The 24,248-nt window shown below is 35.0% G+C and overlaps 1 protein-coding gene across 2 annotated transcripts in view; it reads right to left on the reverse strand.

Moving 5' to 3' along the window:
• Positions 1-24,248, reverse strand: part of PREX2 (phosphatidylinositol-3,4,5-trisphosphate dependent Rac exchange factor 2) — a 285,220-nt gene that overhangs the window by 150,300 nt on the left and 110,672 nt on the right. For both annotated transcript variants that reach the window (XM_019032811.4, XM_019032810.4), the window contains exons 12-18: positions 17,890-17,993; positions 17,141-17,190; positions 14,447-14,522; positions 9,478-9,550; positions 6,349-6,491; positions 6,096-6,188; positions 3,547-3,695 (exon numbers count right to left, since the gene is read on the reverse strand). In XM_019032811.4, coding sequence (XP_018888356.4) covers positions 3,547-3,695; positions 6,096-6,188; positions 6,349-6,491; positions 9,478-9,550; positions 14,447-14,522; positions 17,141-17,190; positions 17,890-17,993 — 688 coding nt within the window. The remainder of the gene's footprint in view (positions 1-3,546; positions 3,696-6,095; positions 6,189-6,348; positions 6,492-9,477; positions 9,551-14,446; positions 14,523-17,140; positions 17,191-17,889; positions 17,994-24,248) is intronic.

A 24,248-nucleotide genomic window follows, 5' to 3' on the forward strand; every position in this document is an offset into this window, starting at 1 on the left:
GGGAGCTTTATCAAAGAACAACAAAGAGCTAGTTATAAAGAACAGATCTGTCAAACGTGGTATCAAAATATTTTAAGAAAATGATTCACTTTAGTATTTATGCAATGAAGGTTTAAAAGAATAATACATCAGAAGGCAAACCTGAATAAGAGAAGAAATCATTCCAATGAATCTACATTAAAAAAAGAAAAAAGATTATGAAGAGATGGGAAACTTGAGCAAGCTGTCACGGCAAACCAGTCAGGGGTGTCCAATTTGGCACTCATAAATAAGATACTCCACTGAAGAAAGCCAGAAATCAGATAGCAACAATGAAAAGCAGAGAGTGCAAGATGCGAGGGAACATCATAACAATACGAGTATGATATCGCAGCCAGGAACAAAAACAAATGAATACAACGCAATAAATTGTGATAGATAGCCCTTGATGCCCAAGAAACAAAAGTGTTTCCCAAAAGATGAGTTAATCATAAAGCAAATGTCAGCAGCACTTCAAGGGCATATTAAACAGAGTCTGAAGGTAGATACAGCAGGACTTATCTGCAGTTTATGAAATTGCTGTGGGAGAGTTTGAGCAAAACTAAGGGCTCAAACACTTCAGAAAGCCATAGGCTACATTTAGGCCTAAGGCAGAGAGGGTGGCACTGCAATCTCAAATATAACCTAGGCAGGCATTCAGGGATAGAAATGAAGATTTCCTGCTCTCGGAAAACTTGAAAGTATTATTATAAATTAGGTTATACACTATGAAGTTATCTGTATGTATGTGGGATCGAGGTCACAGAATTAATGTATCCTTTATCCTTAATTAGTTTTTGGTGTACAGGGCTGTATTCATTTCCTTTGAATAACACATAGTTATCAGTGTTTGTCAAAGTTTCACTTGAAAATGAAAGATAACTGACCAAAGAAAGAAAAAGGGAATGAATACCTATTTTGGTGAGCCTGAAACAAAATCAGAAGAAGTTCATGCTTCTATATATTATGAATGAGAGTTCACTTCTGCTGAAACAACATAGAACTTTCAGGCCATGGTGAATTATTGTTGCTTTTGGATTTTGAGTAATTCACAGTGGCCTCTCAATCTTACTGAGCAAGGTTTTTCTATCCTTCTAACACTGCTATGGAAGGTTGACTCTAATCTTTAAGAGAACTATTTTTTCCTTAATCGAAATTGTACAAAACACCATGACATGCATTTTGGTCCAAATGTTGGAACCCCCTCAGTAAAATGATCTTTAGAAAACATGTTTCCCTGGTGAGAACATTATATTCCCTATTAAAAAAGAATTACGTGTATACAAGACGGATGTTCTATTTCCTACAGAAAATAAGTGTACTAAATTATCTGCTACAAAGTCTTTTGAAAAATCCCTTGATGCTATCAAGTATGAAATATAGCTAGAATCAAAAGAAAATTCTTTTGCATTTATCTCTCATATTTTTCCCTTTTCCTCAAAATGGGATACTACTTAAATTCCAAGAAGCTATTGTAAGAAAATATGACAGTGATTTATAGAACTCATACATTAGAATAAGGACATAAAGGAAAAGTCATTTATTTCAAACAAGTTTTTTAAAAATGAGTATGCCATCTTCAAAAAAATGAGTATGCTATACAATGTAAAATATGCTCTTGATATAATAAAGTAGCAATGAAACATAATAAAATGAGAAGACAACAGCATCATATATAACATCACTGGGTACTTACTATGTACTGGATACTTCACTAAGTTCTTTACAAACCTAGTTTTATTCAACATTCTTTGCAGTTCCATGGCACAGGTACTCTTATCCCCATTTTATGGATGAGGACGTGAAGTTATACACTTAGCTAGCAAGTAGTGGAAGAGAGGCTTGAACCTGGAATCTAGAGTTCTAGACACAGCGCAACGAACACTAAGAAGAGTCAGAAGACATAGATTGCTATTCTGCTCATCTAGCAACTAAGTCTATGACTGAGGATTTGCTCCTATTTATTCAGTTTTGAAGTTGATGACCTCAAAGTCTCTAACTGTTGGAATGTCTCTGATCAGTAGATCAGTATTTGTAGGGTTAAATCAGGGGGCCCTAGGGAGGACCTAATGATTGCTTTGAATACTACTCCCTTATTCCTTTCCAGTCTGTCTTCTTCCTTTTAAATGCCCTCAAAGTGTCAGGAGGTGGGCAAGCAGGACAGTCTTCTCCTAGACAGAGTTGAATAAAGGGAGAGGAACAGACCATAATTAGGTTTAGAGGGAAGACATTGCTGTGCTTCTTTCCTGCCCTCTAGCCCCGTCTTCCTACATTAGTAAAAAGTGAGTGTCAGGCTCACTCTTTCAGACCTCTTGGTAAACTATTGGTAGAAGCTAAAGCATCTACTTTAATGATTTCGCACTGCCTTGAAGAGACTCACTAGGGAGAACCCAGCCCACTGCACTGCACTTTGACTCTTAAGATACTTAACACTGCAGAAGTACATCCAGCTATTCCTGAATATATATAACATATAAACATATTACATATAAATATGTATTTTTACATATTAAAATATATTTAAGGCAGGGAAGAATACTGCATGTACTTTTAATAGGTAGTTAAAATTTAAAAAATCTTATTTTTGAAGTGCTAAACTTCATTTGCTTTAAAACTAATGAAGTTGCTTATCATGATTGACAAATGATACAAGTAAAATTTAAACAATAATTTTGATATATTATGCTAAGTAGTTTGTACAAATCATCTCAATTAATTAATTGGTTAAACAATTCAAGGTAAATATGATAAGGAAATACTAAACCATTGATGGAAATGATTTGCACAAGAAAAGCCCATGTCTTGCAAGTATATGCATGGTATGTTATTAAAAAGTAGCATACAGAGCATGCTCTCATTTTGTGGGTACCTGATTGTATATATGTGTACCAATACTTTAAAAACTTTAGTTAATACTTAGTTTCAAAGGAATAACAATGGCTATTTATGGGTGATATTGTAAGAAAAAAAGTCTCCCTTTAGAAACATTTGTATTCTCTACATTTTCTATAATAAACATAACTTTTTTTCTAATCATAGGTAGATAGTTAATAGAATTTTTTAAAGAAATGGACAAATTACTAAGCACATGCAAGTATGGATTATCTTTCAGTCTTTTTTGCATCTCTTATGAGTGTTGAATTATAAATGGTATCTGGTATCCAATCATCTGATAGCACCAGAAATTCTTATAGCGGAACATGGAGAAACACAGTTCTTTATTCTCAAATGTTCTACTAGTTTTCTTCACTCATAGTAAGACCCAATTCAACCCAGACCAGGAAAATGTGGGCAGCAAAAGAAAAGCATTGTTTCCACTAAAACTACATGATTCAAGTAACAAGTATGTTAGCATCACAAGCGATGTAGCTTCTCCCATCATCCGTAAACCAGTATTAGTGATACTGGTGAGGTTCAAGCGTTCCAAGCAATGAGATGCTTAATTCTAAGCATTTACTTAGTTATCTTTTCTGTGTTACCTATCTATGTATAACTTTTAAAAAATCACACATAAATCATACAACTTACTCTCTTGGCTTTGTGCTCACAAGAACTCTTAGAGGTTTTCTGCTGTTTAAACACGATTTCAGGAAGCAATCCACTTCATTGAAAGGTCTCATAAAAACTAGGTCACCATTAATAGCAAAAATCTTTTTCCCGACTTCCATGCCAGCCATCTAAGAGAGAAATTACAAAAAATAAGTCAAAGTATATTTTAATAAGAAATTTTGAGTTTTTCACAAAATTAGAATATGAAAAGTTTCAGAGCTTATAGATATTGACATTTTAACACACCTGCCGTGTTTTTATACAAATTCATAAAGCAGAACTGTGGATAACACAGTTATCCTTCTCTTTGGCCTAGTTTTAAATTTGAACACAGAACTTTACCAAAATTATCCCCATTTCCCTCCCTGACTTAACATCCTACTCCCCTCTTCCGTTATATTTTACTGTTCTTTAGCTTATTTCATCCTTTTAACTATAATCAAATCCAAGGTTAATTTTTTTTTACTGTGTTTTCCACCTATAGCCAATTAACTCAGAAAGTGTCAACTTCTGTATCTACATCAATGACACCCAAATATGCATCTCTAGCCTGACATAGCTCAAGCGGCTCCAGTGCAGGAGACAGAGGGAGCCTGGAATCCAAAGAAGAGAGCTCCAACCAGCATAGAGTTGTCAACAGTGCAAGCTGCTGAAAAGAGGACAAGGAAGATATTATCCCTCCACGCCAACCAGCATGCACTTCTCAACCAGCCTTACTGCCTATAAACTACCGCTGTTTTGACTGTCAGCTAAATGATGAAAGCCTGAGAGAGGGCATTTTATTAGTGGCGTAATCAGATGCAGCTGTGCTCTAAGACCATCCTCTGAAAATGCCTGGGAGAAACTATTTCCTTCTCATAGACAATTACTAAAAATGGTCATTCGTTGGCCAGGTCCACTAACAGTGCATACGTTGATCAGAGTTATTTTGTTTGAAATTAGTGTGCTGTACAGAAAGTTTTGTCTTGCATGAACCTGTGTTTTGATAAAACAGAGACCTTGGGCATTAGCAGATAGGAGGATGGGTGACAGTTTACCACTAACTTTAAACAAGTTCAAAGGTAAATACCATATTTTGTTAATTTTCATATTCATTAAAGATCTAAATATTGAGAAGTTTGCTTGAGGATTAAGTATCTTCCAACCAGGGGCACCAAGGTGAGGATACTTTAAACTAGATACATTTGGGCTATAGCACTGAAAAGTAGGGCCTATGAGGGTGGGGGATTTTGTGTCTTGTTTGTTGCTGTATTCCCAGAGCCTGGAACACTGCTGAGTATATAACAGGCACTAAATAAATACTTCTAAACGAATGAATGAATGAATAAATGATCAGAAGTTTTTTTTGTTTGAAAGGCTGGTAAAGTTGCTGGGTGCAGTGTCTCATGCCTGTAATCCCAGAACTTTGGGAGGCTGAGGTGGGCAGATCACTTAAGGTCAGGAGTTCGAGACCAGCCTGGCCAACATGGTAAAACTTGTCTCTATTAAAAAAAAAAAAAAAAAAATCAGCTGGGCCTGGTGGCACGGGCCTGTAATCCCAGCTACTCTGGAGGCTGAGGCAGGAGAATCACTTGAACCCGGAAGGCAGAGGTTGCAGTGAGCCGAGATCATGCCACTGGACTCTAGCCTGGGCAACAGAGGGAGACTTTGTCTCAAAAAGGCTGATGAAGTGAGAGAACATCAGGAGCATTAATCCAATGAGAAAATAGTTAAAGCATGTCCTTTGGTGATGAAAGTTATACTCATATAAAACACCATCAACGGTGATGGGAAAACAGAAGACACGGCTCTTGACAGAAAGGAAGAACCATCTGCCGTGCATAATACAGTGCTACGCTATGCAGTCTCCACGGGGCTCCAGGTTGGAGTCTGTGATTAGTGAAGCTCCAGGGACAAAGAATGAGCCACTTGGCCTCCCAGAAGGTCAGGAAGTTCACAGTTGAAGGACTCTAGAACAGGGGTCCCCAATCCTAGGCTGCGGACCAGTATGGGTCCAAGGCCTGACAGGAACCAGACGCACAAAAGGAGGTGAGTGGCGGGCAAGTGAGCACAAACCCTGAGCTCCACCTCCTGTCAGGTCAGCTGTGGCATTACATTCTCATAGGAGCGCGAACCCAACTGTGAACCGAGCATGCGGGGGATCGATGTTGACCACACCTTATGACACTCTAATGCCTGATGATCTGAGGTGGTACAGTTTCATCCCAAAACCATCCCCCACTCTCCGCCTGTGGAAAAATTGTCTTCCACAAAACCAGTCCCTGGTACCAAGAGGGTTGGGGACGGCTGCTATAGAATACCCACCACCTCCCGGCCCCTGTTATCCCTGAGTAGCCAGACAGGACTCAGCTGCTGCTAATCCCAAAGGTATTCAGTAGAACCTGTGAGTAAGATTATCCAGAGACATTATGTTCGATAAAGATAATTTCAAGGCTGATTATCTTTAAAGGCAGATTTCAGTTTGTTTAGAATTTCTCTATTTTTATGTCATGATAACAAATTTAAATTAAAACGCTAATTTACATTACCTCAGCATTAGATCCCTTTTCTACCAACTTTATTATTGGAACTTTATTTTTGTCTTCTAGCCCAAAGCCATAGCTGCCTTCATTGGATTTAATCTGAAATGCAAAATATTAACATTATTGATAAAGCAACTATGAAAAAAATTACAAGTCAAACAGAACGAAGTAATGTGCATCACCGTCAAACATGTTTAATGCAGTCTTCTGCTAGTGTCTAATCAAGAAGAAAACTTATATAACATATCAATAAACTTACCAATAATGACTTAGCTATAACATTTTCCACAACTTTTAAGTCATGTTTCATAAGTCGATGTTTCATATTTGATCCCTCCATTTCCTCATCCGAAAAAAAACGGAAAAGTAGGGGTTCATCTTTGAATTCGCTTTTTTCAAGGACTACAGAAAAAGACAGATGCAAATTATTTCAGCTAATTCAAAAATCGCACTCATTTTCAATAGCAGTGACATTTACAAATTAATACCTGCACCCATAACCTCAACTTTATACTCCTAGGACTAGTTACATTCACAAGTAGCCCCGGGTTTTGTTTTTTTTTTCTCTTTCTTTCTATAATTTCGAGCCAATGTCTCCTTTCAATTACTTTTACCCACAGGATTTTGAATTTTTTAAAACAAATAGTATTTCTTCTAAGGCTAACTTTTTAAAATTTAACCAAGTCCTTCGCTTTCCAGATTAAAATCCAAATTTAAATAAAAGATTATAATGAATCCAAAAATGCATGCCTCCAAAACATAGAAATTTATGGTGTTTTCAATTTGTAGTAAACACTTTAAGCATGTTTTTAATATCCCACACAATTATGGGAAAATTCAAATGGGTTAAGTGTTGCCTTCTGTGTGTGAACAACTCCCATTGTGTTCACTTTTGTCCCAATACTTCAAACCAGAAATATGCCTTCTGGGTGAAATGTGATTTTAGTTTCCACGAATTCCTGTTTCTTTTCTGTTTAAAAGCAATATTCTCAAATAACCTTATTTCTAGAAAGGTCTGTTTCTTCCCCCTTATCTGAACATTAGCATTTCCCCCCAAATCCCCTAAGATTCTTGGAATGCACTGATGAAATAAAGTTTATGTTTTGTTAGTATTTTAAAAAATAAGGCTAAATACTGATATGAAGAATTTGTATTCAGTGAGATCCTGACAGCTGTCAAAATACTTTACAAAAAAAAAAGTTCTCTATTTCTTATTTGTCTGTCCTTAATACCTTGAAGGTTGATTCATTAAGCCAGAGACTAAAAGAAAGTGATCCCAGGGCACAGCAGAAAAAGTTAGGTTTTGTGATGAGACAGGCCTGAGTTTAAATTCCAGGTCTGGAAATGAGATAAGGAAGTTACTTAATCCCTCTGAGTTTCAGTTTCCTCATCTGTAAAGTGGGGGCAATAAAACCTTCTACATATTGTTGCTTAAAACCAAAATGAGGTAATACATATAAATAACTTGGCATATAGTAAGCAGTCAAAAGGGATAGCTATTTGGTTTCATTATTTTTACAGAGCTCCAACAAATAATTGTTGACTGGATGAATGGCTTTATTGATCTTTGGTTGAAAGACTGGATGGCAACTTGAGTTAACAAACGAAACTATCAACCACAAATTTAAAAAACAACGGAAGCCATAATTAGCAACAGAAGTGAGAATCTATTTTATTGTTACTATTTTAAATTTTTGTAGAGACGGGATCTTGCTATGTTGTCCAGGCTGGTCTCGAACTCCTAGGCTCAAGCAATACCTCCCACCTTGGCCTCTGGAAGTGCTGGGACTACAGGCATAAGCCACTGCGCCTAGCTCAGAACCTATTTTAGATTGACTTAATGATCTAAGCAGTTTCCCAAAGTTCACACAATATTTCTGCTACAGCTGTTTCCCTCCACCAAATTGTCTTTTAAAAGGAGCATGATAGGGCATCAATAAAGCCAGGTAAGAGCTACACTGTTCATGCTTTACTGTCAGACTTTGGTATGAAAAACTTTTGATGTAACTCAACATTTTATAATAAACGCTTAGATAAGATTACTGTGTGTTGGTGCTTTACTTTAAAGAAAAAAAATTGAAACTTTTGCAGGTTTTCAGCTTTATATTACAGGTTTAATCCCCTAACATGATGTAATTTCTTCCATTCATAGTTTGTTCTTCAAGGACCAATATTTCTCCACGACAACTCACAGAGTGATCTGGAGATAGGGAAACTGGATGGAATTTCCCCCAAAAAAATGATAACCAAGGATCTTCTCAAAATCACTGTAACCTTTGCTGTACTTCCTTCTTCATAAAAATGTAAAGATATTCTGAAAGTAACTGACAAATAGGTATGAGTGCTATCAAATATATGTTTATAAGGATATTATATTAATAATTAAAAAGAGGCCAGGCATAGTGGCTCACGCCTATAATCCCAGCACTTTGGGAGGCTGGGACAGGCAAATTACTTGAGGTCAGGAGTTCGAGATCAGCCTAGCTTGGTGAAACTCCATCTCTACCAAGAAAAGCAAAAGTTAGTTAGACGTGGTGGCATGCACCTGTAGTCCCAGCTACTCCGGAGGCTGAGGTGGGAGAATCGCTTCAACCCACGAGGCAAAGGTTGTGGTGAGCTGAGATCATGCCACTGCACTCTAGCCTGGGTGACAGAGTGAGACCCTGTCTCAAAAAATAAATAAATAAATAAAAAGAGAGAGACTACTGTTTGGGTTTATGGATTCTATATGATGTTACAAACAGGAAAAGCTTACTATCATTACCCTGATAAATCTAAGAACTTTATTTAAAAATTCTTGTTTGATGACTTACTTGAAGTCATCCCAGGGCACAGTAGAAAGAGGTTTTGTGGTGACTTACTTGAAATCATCAAACAAGAAAAAAAATTAACATTTAATGATCAAAAATAATTTTTTCCTAGAGATCTATAATTTTGTTCTCTGAGGTAATTTTAAAAACATTTTTCTTAAAAATAACAGTAAATAGTCAACCACATATGCTGTCATTTATTCATTCTAATATATACTGGCATTCAAAATAAAACCATAAGTCTAATCTGAAATAGTCTCAAAGAGGTTTATGAGCTTAAAAACAAGACAAAACAGAAAAACTTCTAGCTCAAGCCATTGTTCTTCTAGAATCAGCATAGGCTAGAAAAATAGGATAGTAGTCATGGCAATTGGTAGGTAACAGCAATTAGACATAGGAATGGCACCAGCAGTAAAACTGAATGCCGTTGTGGTGACCCAACCTGAACCCATGGCAAGACCCAGACAGTCTTGCTGGCTCATCCCTAAATGACCTCACTGCAGCGCGGGGTGTTGCAGTATCCTAAGAACGAACGTGATGAAATACATCTGTAAGCTCCCAGGGTAAAAAATCCCTACCATGGTGCATAAATCCATTGTCACAGAGTCCAACGCCAAATATCATTGCCTCTTCTCTGGTGCGGCAATCTCCCTGTTAACCAAAAAAGCACTGTGGGAGTTAATAGGCAACGAAAGGCTTTGTGGCAGCTTTGCTCCATTTAACATTCCCAGCACCAAATTCAGACAAAGCTTCGCTTATAAAGCATGCATTGCTTTATAAGACAGAATGCATCTAATTGTTACAAAACATTCAGTTGACTACGAAAACATTTTCTTTTGGCATTAAGTAAAACAAAGATTTAATATTTCTTGAGAAACAAACATACTTTATTATACACAAAACTATGTAACAAAAGTTTATTGCTACCATAAATGATGCCTGTTATTTCTTAGATTAGATTTCTTAGATTTTATATTCCAATTATGCAACAGGGAAATATCCTGTAAATTGACAACACTCTAATTAAACAATCATTATGTATGACCTCAGTCACTAACTATTCCATTCCACCAAATGGCCTTGCCCTGTGAGGACCCCTGAAGAAACCTATTAATCTACGATGACTTGTAAGACCTTACAAGTAAATCGTTTGGCTGAGCTAGCAAATACAAGTTTCTCTTTCATTATTTTGCCAAAAAAAAATCAGATCATTTAACTGAATCCAACAAAAGAGCCCAAAGCAACCTTTTTCTTTTGGTTTTCATTGAGAAAACACCTATTTTATGCCTTTAAGTATGGATCCATGGATATGAACATGCATGTGTGTGTGTGTGTGTGTGTGTGTGTGTGTGTGTGTGTGACCTTAGAGTTGTATTGTTACAGTTCAAGCAGCTTTTTTCTCACATATTATCTCATTTTTCCCCAGTCCTATCTTTTAGCACTTAGGTATGTTACCAAATCTACTCTCTCCTCTCTGGCTTCTATTCCATTTCTACTGTCAATACCTTCATATGGTGTTTCTTCTTCTCCCTTCTAAATTACCATAATTTTTTCTGGACTCTTTCTAACAATTAAACTATTTTTTTTTAAGATGGAGTCTCACTCTAAAATCTATAGAGATTGAGTGACTTGTCTCAGCTCACTGCAACGTCCGCCTCCCCGGTTCAAGCGATTCTCACACAACCTAGTGTCTGATGCCAGCTCTGCTAGTAACTAGTTATATAAACTTAGACAAGCGATTCTCCCACCTCAGCCTCCCGAGTAGCTGAGACTGCAGGCGCATGCCACCACACCCGGCTAATTTTTGTATTTTTAGTAGAGACGGGCTTTCATCATGTCGGCCAGGCTGGTCTCGAACTCCTAACCTCAGGTGATCCACTCACCTCAACCTCCCAAAGTGCTGGGATTACAGGCATGAACCACTGTGCCTGGCCAGAATTAAACTTTCTTACACAGAAACTCGGTTCCAAAACTAAACAGACTGTTCTTTTAGAATCATAATGTATCAAAATTCTCTGTTGGGCTTTTAAAACTTTCCATATCTTGGTTTTATGCTATCTTTCCAGCTTCACTCTCCAAAGCTCAATACCATACCTCTTGCTGTAGGCAACTTGGCCTCCCTGCTGTTGCCTGAAGTCTGTGCTCATTCTTCTCCTCCTTTCACTCATGTAATTGTTCATAGCTGCAATGCCCTTCTCTTTACCCTCCACTCACTCACATTCTACCTGTCTATAACGGAGCAAAATAAGGGTCCTACCTCATGCTGTGACAAATCCAACCCTCACTAATCCTCCTAAGAACTACTAAACACATAATCTGTAACTTCAGACTCTGCATCTGGCCCTCTTCAAAAATCGAGCTGTTTTGTAATTTTTATGCATTCATTCAAAAGATACTTATTTTTTCTACATATTGTGCCAAGTGATAGAAAAAATATATTAAACCACTCAAGCACAAAATAATTCCCTGCTTTGAGGTAATTCAAATCTAGGGTAGGATTTGGTCATTAAAAGGTAAGTACTTTACTAATAACCAATTTAATCCATATTCCCAATGAGGCAGATATACCTGGGGATCTGGGACCACAGAAGGTGACCCTGAGCCTAGGCTAGAGGATCTGGCGAGGCTTCTTGGGGGAGATGACGCTGCAGCAGAGCTTTAGAGGGTACAAGAAAATTAGCCCAATTGACCAACATCACTTCAAGGCAGAAATCATGATTGCTTCCTGCTTTGTTTGTGTATTCTATCATCAAAGCACTTGCTTGAACATTAAGCTTACAAGAAAAGCTTGTTTAATAATCACTGACATTTGATTGCTTTATTTGATTAATTATTCAAATGAAACACTGGCCAGACTAATATTATTGAACATAATGGTGTAAAAAACATAGCCTAACATGTTCTGGGTTTCCTATGCTTTTTTAAAATCCTCCTTGTGCCATATGCACCTGGTGAGCATTTAGAAAAAGCACAGTAAGACCACATGGATGTGAAGAAGCAAGGCATTATTTAATTATGAACTATGAGTGATCCATACCCAAATCACAATGTACAGGAATTGAATGATGTTTTAAAGGTATATTACTGCACATGCCAAATAAGAATTTAACTTTGTGAAATAGGGTATTTTATTACAAACCATTATACTATAATAGAAGCAGCACAACAACAGTGAATGAAAAATGTATTCAGAAGAACACAACACTCATTTTGTCTTCCAAGATGACATCGCACAATATATTGCAGAATAAGAGAAAAACTATAGGCTCTAGAATATACTCCAATCATAGTAGAGCCAGTTTTTTTACTCTGTGTTCTAAAACCATCCAAATCAATTCAGTGTCTCGGTCCATACTGGGCATTCAATACTATCATTTCAGAGTCTTGGTAGAAAGAGACCCTTACTTGAAAAACAAAAAACAAACAAACAAACAAACAAAAACCTCTTCTTCATGTTAGATTAAGAACTTTAACTTGTTGTTCTCTTATCCTTCCATTACTATTTCTGCCTTTTCCAAGGCAGCCTATGTGGTCCTAATCAGAAGTTAAGCAATCAGAGTTGATTATGTTGATACTTACATTAGGATGTTTTACAATATCAGAATCGTAAAGTTTCGGTGATAGAAAAGAGACGGCATGTACAGCTATTGCAGTAAGCAGTGAACAGTTGTAAAAACTAAAATCTATAGAGATTGAGTGACTTGTCTAAGTTTATATAACTAGTTACTAGCAGAGCTGGCATCAGACACTAGGTTGTGAGTCCCAGCCAATGCAATTTCTATTATGTACAATTTCTGCAGACATTGTCATAATAAACCATGAAGAAAAACTGAAGAAAAAAAAATTGCAGCTGGGTGTGGTAGCTCACACCTGTAATCCGAGCCCTTTGGGAGGCTGAGGCAGGTGGATCACTTGAGGTCAGAGGTTCGAGCTGCCTGGCCAACACAGTGAAACCCTGTCTCTACTGAAAATACGAAAATTAGCCAGGTGTAGCAGTGCGCACCTGTAATCCCAGCTACTTGAGAAGCTGAGGCAGGAGAATTGCTTGAACCCCAGAGGCGAAAGTTGCAGTGAGCCGAGATTGAGCCACTGCACTCCAGCCCAGGCAACAAAGTGAGACTCGTCTAAAGAAAAAAAAGGCAACTTGGTAGTTTTTGAGCACCTTAATATATTCTTCTAATGTTAACCCTTGGAAAGTAAAAGTGCCAAAAAAAAAGTTGATACTTGATTTCCTGAGCTAGAACTTTAAAGGTTTACTCAGCATCAGTTTTTGCTTCAAATAAATTTTCTTTAAGTTTCTCACATAATCAACACATTATACAAGTTCACATGAATTCTAGAACTGTATAATTTCTATGTGAAAGTCCAACTCCAATAATGAATATAAAAATCAATTCGAATGACACACATTGCCCACAGTGTTATGAAAGGCTCTGATGCTAGAAAAGCCACTGAAAATATAAATTGATGTTTTATCTAAAGGTAATTGTTTAGTTTCATCTAAAATCTTAACTTCTAAATGTAATAAATGTAAGTGCTATGAAATATAAAAATAGGTGTTCTTGAACAGCCTAAAAATAATATTAACTAATATAAATTATCAAAATATATGTGTACAGATGAACCAAATGTGGATTAAGTATTAACAACTGAAACAAAAAATAAACATTTTATGACAAACTATCAACTATTATCTACTTGAAACAAAGAAAGCAAGCCACCCTTAAGAAAAAGTAAAGGTGTGTATGAAATTGACTCACATAGCTAAACATAGTGACTTGCATTTCAACCAAGCAATATCCTCTCCCCCAAAATAGTCAGTTCAGTTACAGTGGGTATCAGTTTTCTTCATCTTTTCTTTAATAAGTGAAACACATTTTATCATTTACTAGTTGATCTAGTATGATCAAACATTTAAATATTTGAATACCAATACTTAAATTTTTGAATATTGGAATAATTTATGGTTGAATGTCTCTTATGATGGACAGGATGCCCTAATTTGTTTTACTTATAAGCGAATGACATTTTCTCAATTCTAGCAGTCAGCATCTAAATCTTGAGAAGCAGGTCAACAATAACAACAATAAATTCCCTTCTTTTTTAAAATGGACACAGGCAGACATTAAAGCTCATTATCAAAACACTATTATTTTCTAAAAGGGAAAAAGGCACAGGGAGATTAGAATAACTTGCTAGCATTAATAAACAGATACTTTAAAACAAAGTGTAAAAAACATAGAAATATTTTAGTAAATGAGCATAGCTATTCTTCAGATTCTCAAATTAGTGTTTTTTGATGGATCATCTGATATTTTAAAAATAGGAACATCTTCCTTTTGAGAAACAGGATAACACAAAAGTGAAGTTTGAGGACTCTAAAATCGATTATCTAGGTTCAAATCCTAACTCTGCTTCCTATTAGCTGTATGTACTTCTTTTTTTAAATGCCTGCTACAGATGAAAAAGAATAAAGGTCCTAATTCACACACTCAGAGTTTAAAGCAGCAGCAAGTGAAACTCAGCAACTTCTATTTGTCTATTTACCTGTGCAATTAACCAGTCTATCAGTTTGTTGGCCATGACCACAGATTTGTAGGTCCTTAAATGGTAATCTTTATCTCTATAAAGGAAAAAATAAAAACAAACAAACAAACAAAAAACAAAAATTAAGCAAGGGGATAGGTGAGCACAAGAAAATATTTTCATTTAGTATCAATATGCAACAGAAAAGTTTACCATTGTAACCTGAGTTAATTGCCCAAATTACATGCAAATAAGAGAAGTTTATTATGCATGTAGAACACCTGAAAAATCCTCCACCAGCTTATACCAAGGGAAGAGACTCACAATGTTACCAAAACAGGACATCTCTTCTTTCACATTGTCTTATATCCAAATAGATTATTACTGCTATGTTAGCTGGAAATATAGTAAGTCCACACGTAACATTGTGGATAGGTTCTTGGAAACTGCGACTTTAAGTGAAATGAAATACTGGATGCTGTAGGAACCTAACTCTTATTTATGTCAATTAGCCTATGGCAAAATTGGTTTCATTATACGTCATTTCACTTAAAGTTGCAGGTTCCAGGAACCTATTGATGACATTAAGTGAGAACTTACTGTACATCGTATTAATAAAATAATAAAATAGAATTTCTTCTCTTTAAATCACAATAGATTATACTAAAAATCTCAAAATCTGTAGAGTAAAGAAATGCCTTTTATTCCTGCTCCTGAATGCTCCAGGAAGGCTGGATTTGCACTACAGTATCATTCTCACAGCTCTGCCCTAGTGGAAAACAAGCAGGTCTGTCCTGAAGTAGACACACTGAGAACCTGTTATTCTTTTTGCCTGATTAGATCATGGACATAGTGATACTACATCCCCAGAGAACCAAGAGGATCAACTGGCTCTCCACCTCAGACTCTCCGTTCAGTAGATTTCCCAGAACTGAGAAACCATTCAAAGTTCTGTTAGATACCAACCAAATTTCATGATCAGAACTGAATACCCAAGGGCAGAAACCTATAATTCATTTATTTTCCAGACCTGCCTGGATCATAAAAAAATGAAAAAGTGGCAGTCTTTATAAAATGTCAAAAATTCTAAACTGCAAAAGACTTGAAGTGACTAATAATTACTAGCTATATTCATTGTTCTTTAAATCTATCTCCATGTTTCTGACACGTCATCACCCATTTCATCTTGGTTTCCATAAGCATTGTAAGAAGAAAAAGCGTAGTCTATTACAGACCACATTCAAGTCTACGGCTCTTCATGCTAAGTAACTTTTCTTTTTATAAGCTGAGTTCACACATATTAAAAGCCTGACTATCATACATTCCTTCTGTTTTATGGTTTTTTCCCATAAATTCTCTCTTGACAACTCAAAAACAATTGTCATTTTTAGCCAAAGAAAAATTCCTTATCAGCTCTTAAAGATGCAGCTTTCTTGATAAGAAATCTCATATGACTAAAATATATTTTCAGAACACATTTTTGCCCATATAAAACCTACATATACAAAGGTTACATGGTACATTAAACATTATTGTTTTATCTTAGTTTAGTAGAAAAGAATATTTAAGTACCCAATTGCTATTAAGTACTTAATATCAAGTTATCCAAAATATTTATGGGTATCTGTGAAAGAATTATGGCAGAGTCAACAAATATTTATTCTTTTTCATCTTTTTCCACTTTGTGAAGTCTACTTGTGAAAGTAAATAGGGCACTTTCAGGATTGTGGGTAAGATCCTGCTTTCTCCTCCAGGACCTGCAAACAGTGTGTTCTCTTTGCAGTATAAGTGGGCATTCCAATATACTTAGCAATATCTGCAATCTTTATTTTTTTAAGCTTCGCATTTTCTTGGAATTACAAACCAAAGTGAAAAACAGAAACACTAAACATTTGGATTTTATAGCCAAGATTGAAAAGCATTTTTATTTATTCTGAAAACGGTACAGGCATATTTTGTTGCGGACTATGATTTAGTCAGTAAATTCCAAATAATATCTGACCATTTCAAATTAGTTTAACATTCTATCAGTTAAGTTATATCAGTGTATATTGCAAAAGTACAATTTCCTGAAGATCTACTCTGTTAGTAATCATAATACAAACCTCAAAGTTTTCTATTGCCTTTCTAAAGAGATAAACTAAAAATTAATCCTGATTCCTCTTTTAAAACAAGTGTGCCTCTTCAGAAGGAAAAACATGATAAAGAATAAAATTATAAAATTATACTTATTAACTTCAAAATAATTCTTAATTTCCAAGTACAAAATCTTTTCTTGGGAAAAAGGATTATGAGAAGAAAAATTATAAAATAAAATACATATTCAATATTTGATTATACAATTTAATGTAGAAAGTTAATATACAAGTAATAACAATGGTAAATATGTAAACAGTATTTCCAAATCCTCTCCCAATCAATCAACTATAATTTATTAAATATTAACTGAAAGTGGATTATTTCAAGTGTATAATTTACTATGAACTAATGGCAAAATAATTTTAGAAATCATAATAAAGAGTGAAAAACACTATATAATTAGAATCTTAAGAAAATGTAGGGATATTTTACAATAAATTATTCCTTAAAATAATCTTTTAAAGTAAAGTGAAAAAAAACAAAATAAGCCAACAAGTTCCGGCTGAATAATATTTACCTAAAACATAGTACAAATATTTCCATTTAAGTTTCCCAGAACTTAAAAACCAGACTCACCTTATCACTGGAGTAAAAAGGCTATGAAGACGACAATATAATCTTACACCCTACGTAAAATAGAGATATATCAACAACAAGTGAGATCACCCAAGGGACATTTCAATGAAATCTTGAAGTAACAAATTAATTCACTGTCAATATTTTAGAATCATCACAAAATCTAAACCAATTTAAAAATTATTCAAATATCATGATATATCATAAAAATAATATGATTTAAATCATTAAAGAATGGGATTAAAATTGTGCTATAAATTCCTCATATGTGACATACACATATACAAAGATTTTTCTAAATTATGTTTCTTAAAATATAAAATTTCTAACATAAATTAAACAAAATATACCAATACAGTAATACATCTATAATACTTGTTCATCATATATCAACAAAGTATTGTCAACTGTACAAAAAACTGACATTACATTTATTTTACACATTTGTATTTTTTTTAATTCAAGTATTTTGACGACATGTTGCTACATGTAAAAGGGTTTTCCATGGATATAACCTGGTGAGTGATGCAGCAGTACTACTACCATTTAGAATTAGGTAAGAGAATGAGAAAACAATTGAACGTTAGAATTCTTGAAATACCAAAAATAAATAAAGAGGCTTGCTTGTATATATAGTCGAAGAATTTTCCAAACTAGAAAAATCTTTTATGTTTCTCAACTACCTTTTATCTTCTGAAGAATGACAACATGCATTCTACTATTGGAGAGGTTGTGGGAGAGGTCGTTACCTTTGAAATCACGTCCTGCATCTCATTTCTTGGATAAAATGTTCCATCATCATAGCGAAATCTATATAACATCTGTTCTGGTTTGAATTGATGTTTATCAGTAACTAAGAACATAGAAATACTATATTAAAATAACGATACTTTAAAAGGGGGCAGATAAACAGCAAATAAATTTATTAAATGCTTATTCCCAAATACTAAAACTTTTAGTTTTACAAAAAGCATTTGCTTTTCTAACACAGCAATACCAATTGAGTATTTTAACAGCAAGATTCATGATAATATTTTATTTAAAATATTACAGTTTCCATATAATAATTTGAGAAATAAACTGACGTTTGCAATATTCAGCTAGCATAATATATGTATTTATATATGTACATGAGTATATAGTATGTATAAAGGTATACACAATGTGTACATTTATATAAATATATGATTTTGTGTTTTCTGTTTCTTCACAATGCTACAAAGCTGAGCAAAAAGTGCCCTTCAAAGAGCAGATACTCAAACTAGTGCATTGTGATTTGATTTTCGGTCTTGGAAATGAATTTTACCACGTATCTGTTTTATCACACTGTGATCAGGCGAAGACCACACATACACCAATCTTGACCATTTATCCTGTGTTTGGACCTCCAGAGTAGCTTAAATCAATTTAGTATCTAACTGATGCCAAAATTGTAACTGTTCTTACATTACGAATTGCTTTTTTACATGTCAGTTAATTTTTTTTCTTATTGGAAAACAAGACTGTTCATTCTTTATTACCATCCTCAAGATAAGACTTTCATATTAATAAAGACTCCTATTCCCAGGATCTGATGCCTTCACTGATGAATTCTACCAAATATGTAAAGAAGAATTAATGCCAATCCTTCTCAGACTCTTCCAAAAATAAAAGATAAAGGAACACTTCCAAAACTTATTTTACAAGGCCAGATATGAATACTACAAGAAAAGAAAATTACAGACCAATATCACTGATGAACATGGATGCCAAAATCCTAAACAAAATACTATCAAATCAAGTTCAATATCACAATAAAATGATCATATACCATGATCAAGTGGGATTTATCCTTGAGAACTAAGGGTGGTTCAACATATGCAAATGAATAATTATGACGCATCACATTAACAGAATAAAAGACAAAAATCATACGATCATCTCAATAGAAGCAGAAAAAGCATTAGTCAAAATTCAACATCCTTTCATAATGAAAGCTCTCAACAAATTTGGCATAGACAAAATGCACCTCAACATAATAAAGATCATACATGACAAGCCCACAGCTAACATAATACTCAATGGTCAAAAGCTGAAAGCTTTTTCTCTAGAATAAGACAAAGATGCCTACTTTCTCTACTTCTGTTCAACATAGTACAAGAAGTCCTAGCCAGAGCAATTAGGGGAGAAAAAGAAATAAAAGACATTCAATTGGAAAGAAGTAAAATTGTCTCTATTTGTAGATGGCATGAACTTATATATAGAAAACCATATAACTTCCACCAAAAACTAATTCAGTAAACTTGCAGGATACAAAGTCAACATTAAAAAAATCCATTAAAAAAATCAGTAGTGTCTCCATATACTAACAATGCACTATGGAAAAAAGAAATGTTAAAAATGATCGCATTTAAAATAGAATAAAAAAAAAGATGTAACACTTAGGAATAACACAAGAAGGTGAACGATCTGTACACTGAAAACTATAAACCATGAAAGAAATAATAAACTACAAACTATGAAAGAAATTAAAGAAAACACAAATAAATGGTAAGAAATCCCATGTTCATGGAAGGGAAGAATTAATATTGTTAAAATGTCCCTGCTACTCAAAGCTGTCTACAGATTCAATGTGATTTCTATCAAGATTCCAAAAGCATTTTTCACAGAAATAGAAAAAACAATCCTAAAATCTGTGTAGAAGCACAAAAGACCCACAATAGCCAAAGCAACCTTGAACAAAAGGAACAAAGCTGAAGGCATGACATTACTGACTTCAGACTCTACTACAAAGCCACATTGATAAAAACAGCATGGTACTGGATAAAAGCAGACATATAGACCAATGGAACAGAATAGAGATCAGATCCCAGAAATAAATTCACGGATTTATGGTCATTGCTCTTCCACAAAGGTGCCAAGAACACACAATGGAGGAAGATAGTCTCTTCAATAAATGATGTTGGGAAAACTGGATATCTACATGCAAAATAATTAAATGGGACCCTTTATCTCACACCACATATAAAAATAAACTCAAGTAGACTAAAGATTTAAACATATGATGTAACACTATAAAACTACTGGAAGAAAAGATTAGGGAACAGCTACTTGACATTTGTCTTGGCAATAATTTTTGGAGAGGACCCCAAAAGTACAGGCAACAAAGGCAAAAATAGACAAATAAAAATAGACAAATGCAATTGCATCAAACTAAAAAGTGTATGCACAGCAACAGAAAGAATCAATAAAATTAAAAGACAATCTATGGAATAGGAAAAATATTTACAAACCATATATTCAGTAGGAGGCAAATATTCAAAACATATAAGAAATTAATTCAATGCAATACCAAAAATACAAATAACCCAATTAAAAATGGGTGAAGAACCTAAATAAATACTTCTCAAAAAAAGAAATAAAGATGGCCAACAGGCATATGAAAAGTCGTTCAACATCTCTAATCATCAGGGAAATGCAAATCGAAACTATAATCAGATATAATCTCACACCTCTTAGGATGGCTATTATCAAAAAGACAGAAGTGTTGGTGAGGATGTGGAGAAAAGGAAACCCTTGTACACTGTTGGTGGAGATGTAAATTCATATAGCCATTTTGGAAAACAGTATGAAAGTTCCTCAAAAAGCTAAAAATAGAACTACCATATGATCCAGCAATTTTACTTCTGGGTGTGTAATTCAAAGGAAATAAAATCAATATGTCAAAGAGATATCTGTACCCCCATGTTCATTGCAGCATTACTCACAATAGCAAGATAAGAAATCAGCCTAAGTTTCCACGGATGGATGAATGGATAGGTACAGAAAATATGATATAATGTATTCCATACTTGAAAATTGCTAAGAGAGTAGATCTTAAATGTTCTCACCACAAAAAAGTGATAACTATGTGAAGCGATTAATACACTAATTAGCTTGATTGTGGTGATGATTTCACAATTTACACATATTTCAAAACATGTTGTATACCATAAATATTTGTCAATTATACCTCCATAAAGCTGGAGGGAAGGGGAGGGAATCTCCTACTAAATCTCTACGCTTTCTCTTTTTCAGGCTAAGTTGTTTTATACACAGTCTAATAAAAAAATGTCTGTTTTAGAAAGTAAAAACCTCAAAGTAAAAGTCAAAGAGTTTATATTTAAATATTTTCTTTACAGGGAATGCAACATTTGTAGAAGAGATAATTTGCTGCAAAGAGCTATATTTTTATGATTAGATGAAAGACTTTGACCTTTAGTTTTTGCTAGAAATGTTGAAAGAGGAAAGAAAGTTGTCAGAATTCTCATTAACTACATTTGATGCATCCAGAAGAAAGTCAAAAGACTTGTTAATACACATGAACACATACATACATATGTGAAGTTTCAGCTCTTTTACCCCAGCCTATTCAAACGTTCTACATGGCTTATGACCAAAAATTGTTTTTTTAAAAAAAAGATAGACAATACTGCTTTTTGGTATCTTTTCCCCAAGCCAAGCCATACGTAAAAAAGCCTGTATGAAAGAAATATAAAATCAAGAGAAATAACGTGAAACTCTACAACTTGTTTTAAGATGAGAATTTTTTTCTCCTATGCAATCTACCTATTCCCATTTTTATACCTTAATAATCATTGAAATAGATTGTCTTGATATTCCAAAACTCAAGAAGTTGAGCCCAGATGTTTTTGCCACAATGAAACAAGTGGTAGTCTAACCTATTCGACAGGGAGAGCTTAGCTGTAAGGCAAATGCTTCTGCCTTTGATAATGAACCTTGGGTTAATCTGCAACTCTTAGCTGTTGCCTTAGAAAAACGCTGAACTGTTCTGCATTCAAATTTGCTCTCCCAATTTATCTAGCATGGAAAATGGGTGTATAAACTACAGTTCGGGTCCTCTAGTGAAGAAAGCTGCTTAATGCAATCTTTTAAATAACTGTGTGAGAGAACCAGGAACATAGTGCAAATGTTTAACAACTGGCTCTCTAGGTGGTGAAGGTAGGGGGTGTAGAGGAGAAGTTCTGATTTGTAGCATTTGCCCATTTCTGTTGTATAAATATTCCCGCTCTGGCCAATTTCAAGTTTCCAACCTAAAGTCACTGAACATGAAGTCAAAGGTGCGGTGGCACTCATTACACAGTATTTCCACTATACACAAGCAATAGATACAAATAACCTCGACAGCATAGACAATAGTAAAACATTGTAAAATAATGAGAAGGTGATACATTTTAAGAATGTTTTACAGGTCCGGCATGGTGGCTCATGCCTGTAATCCCCGCACTTTGGGAGGTTGAGGTGGAAGGACTGCTTGAGCCCAGGAGTTCAAGACCAACCTGGTCAACATAACAAGACCTCATTTCTACAAATTAAAAAAAAAAAAAAACAAATTAGCTTGGCATGGTGGCGTGCACCTGTGGTCCCAACTACTCACAAGGCTAAGGTAGGAGGATCGCTTGAGCCCAGGAGGTTGAAGCTACAGTGAGCCATGATCGCACCACTGGCTGGGTACTCTAGCCCGGGCAACAGAGCAAGACCCTGCCCCCCAGCCCCCCAAAAGAGTGTTTTACCTTTTTGCAACATAATTTATGCACTTACATGTTTATATAATTGAATTAATAATAATTGTGTTTAAAAACTAATCAGCCTACAAAATGTATTTAATTATCAGCTCTCATGAGCTTGTATGAGCCAACTTCAGCACACCATGGGATATAACAAATATTAATAAGATATGAGGTCTCTGAATTCTCACATAAGCATTCCTACTACAAAAAGTAGCACTAGATAACATGCATATTGTCAGCATACCACAGAGAAAGCATACGCTGCTTTCTCTCAACCTAGAGTTCCTCAACGCTAGAGTTCCTGCTATAGCAAGGCTTTGCTGATGGTGAAGTTCTCAATCATATTTGCAATGTCAATAATAGCAATAATAGCCAACTTCTTTTTTGCTTGCTCTGTTTAAAACAGATGGTTCATTCAACTTTATTTTAGGAATTCTATTTTCACCAAAATGCAGCTGGAACCTCATACTAATGATACTAGCACATTTGGCTCATACCTCTTCATTCTAATAGAATTATTCTATTAATGTGAAATTGCATAATATGTTCTCTCACCCCTAGTTTGTATGTCAACATGAACCAGCAACCTTTATTTCTTGGTAGTTTAAGTCTGTCTTTTTACTCTGTCCATCAAGAAACCCAGCTGCTCTCATACTTCCTTCTAGAAAGGCAGAAATACGCTAGGATAGGATGGGATAAGTCATTTTTGCAGGAAATATTGGGAAGAAAAACTAGCTGGTTTTCCACTAGTTAACACTAGCTACTGTAACAAACAAACCTCCCTAATATAGTGACTTGTGTTGTAGAAGCTAATTTTTCACTGAGGTAAAATCCAATCAGTGGCAGAGGATGAGTGATGGTGCTCTCCTCATGCAGGGTCTAGGGTCTGACAGAGGCTCAGCCATCCTTAATGCATGGCTCCCAGGGTCACCTTGTGTTTTGTGTTTTTTTAATAGCCTGTACACTTCCCTTGTGCATCACTTTTGTGTACATGTCCTTGGCTGCAACTCAGTTTCACAGCCTCCCCTTGACTGCAAGGAAAACTAAGAAATGCAATGTATGCACACCCACAAAAACAAAAGCTAAACCAATTTGGTAAACAACTACTCAATTTCTGCCACTGAGGCACAGTTCCCAGGTCAATATAAGATCTATGCGATCCTATTAAAGACAGGGTAATTATTATATATGCTTGTTAGCATTTTATGGTGTTAGTATACAATAGTCATAATGTTATTTTTACTTTTTTTAAACGATGCTTTTAGCCTACCAGATGCCAAAAGCAGCCATATAATGCTTTTAGATGTTTTAATGATGCTAATGAAACAAGCGCAAAATCATATACAATTTATAAGTATCATCTGTTCACTCAAAATATAATTATTCATTCATTCAGCAAATATTTATTGAGCACCCGTATGGGATGGGAATGCCAGGCATTTGCTGTATAATAACAAATGAGGCTCTTGTTTGGATGGTGCTTATATTTTTATTGGAGGCCAGGGAAGGGATAGGGAGATAAAGAGGTAATAAACAAAGACACAAGTAAAACAACATAA

Source organism: Gorilla gorilla, chromosome 7, assembly GCF_029281585.2.
Source record: "Gorilla gorilla gorilla isolate KB3781 chromosome 7, NHGRI_mGorGor1-v2.1_pri, whole genome shotgun sequence".
Taxonomy (NCBI): Eukaryota; Metazoa; Chordata; class Mammalia; order Primates; family Hominidae; genus Gorilla; species Gorilla gorilla.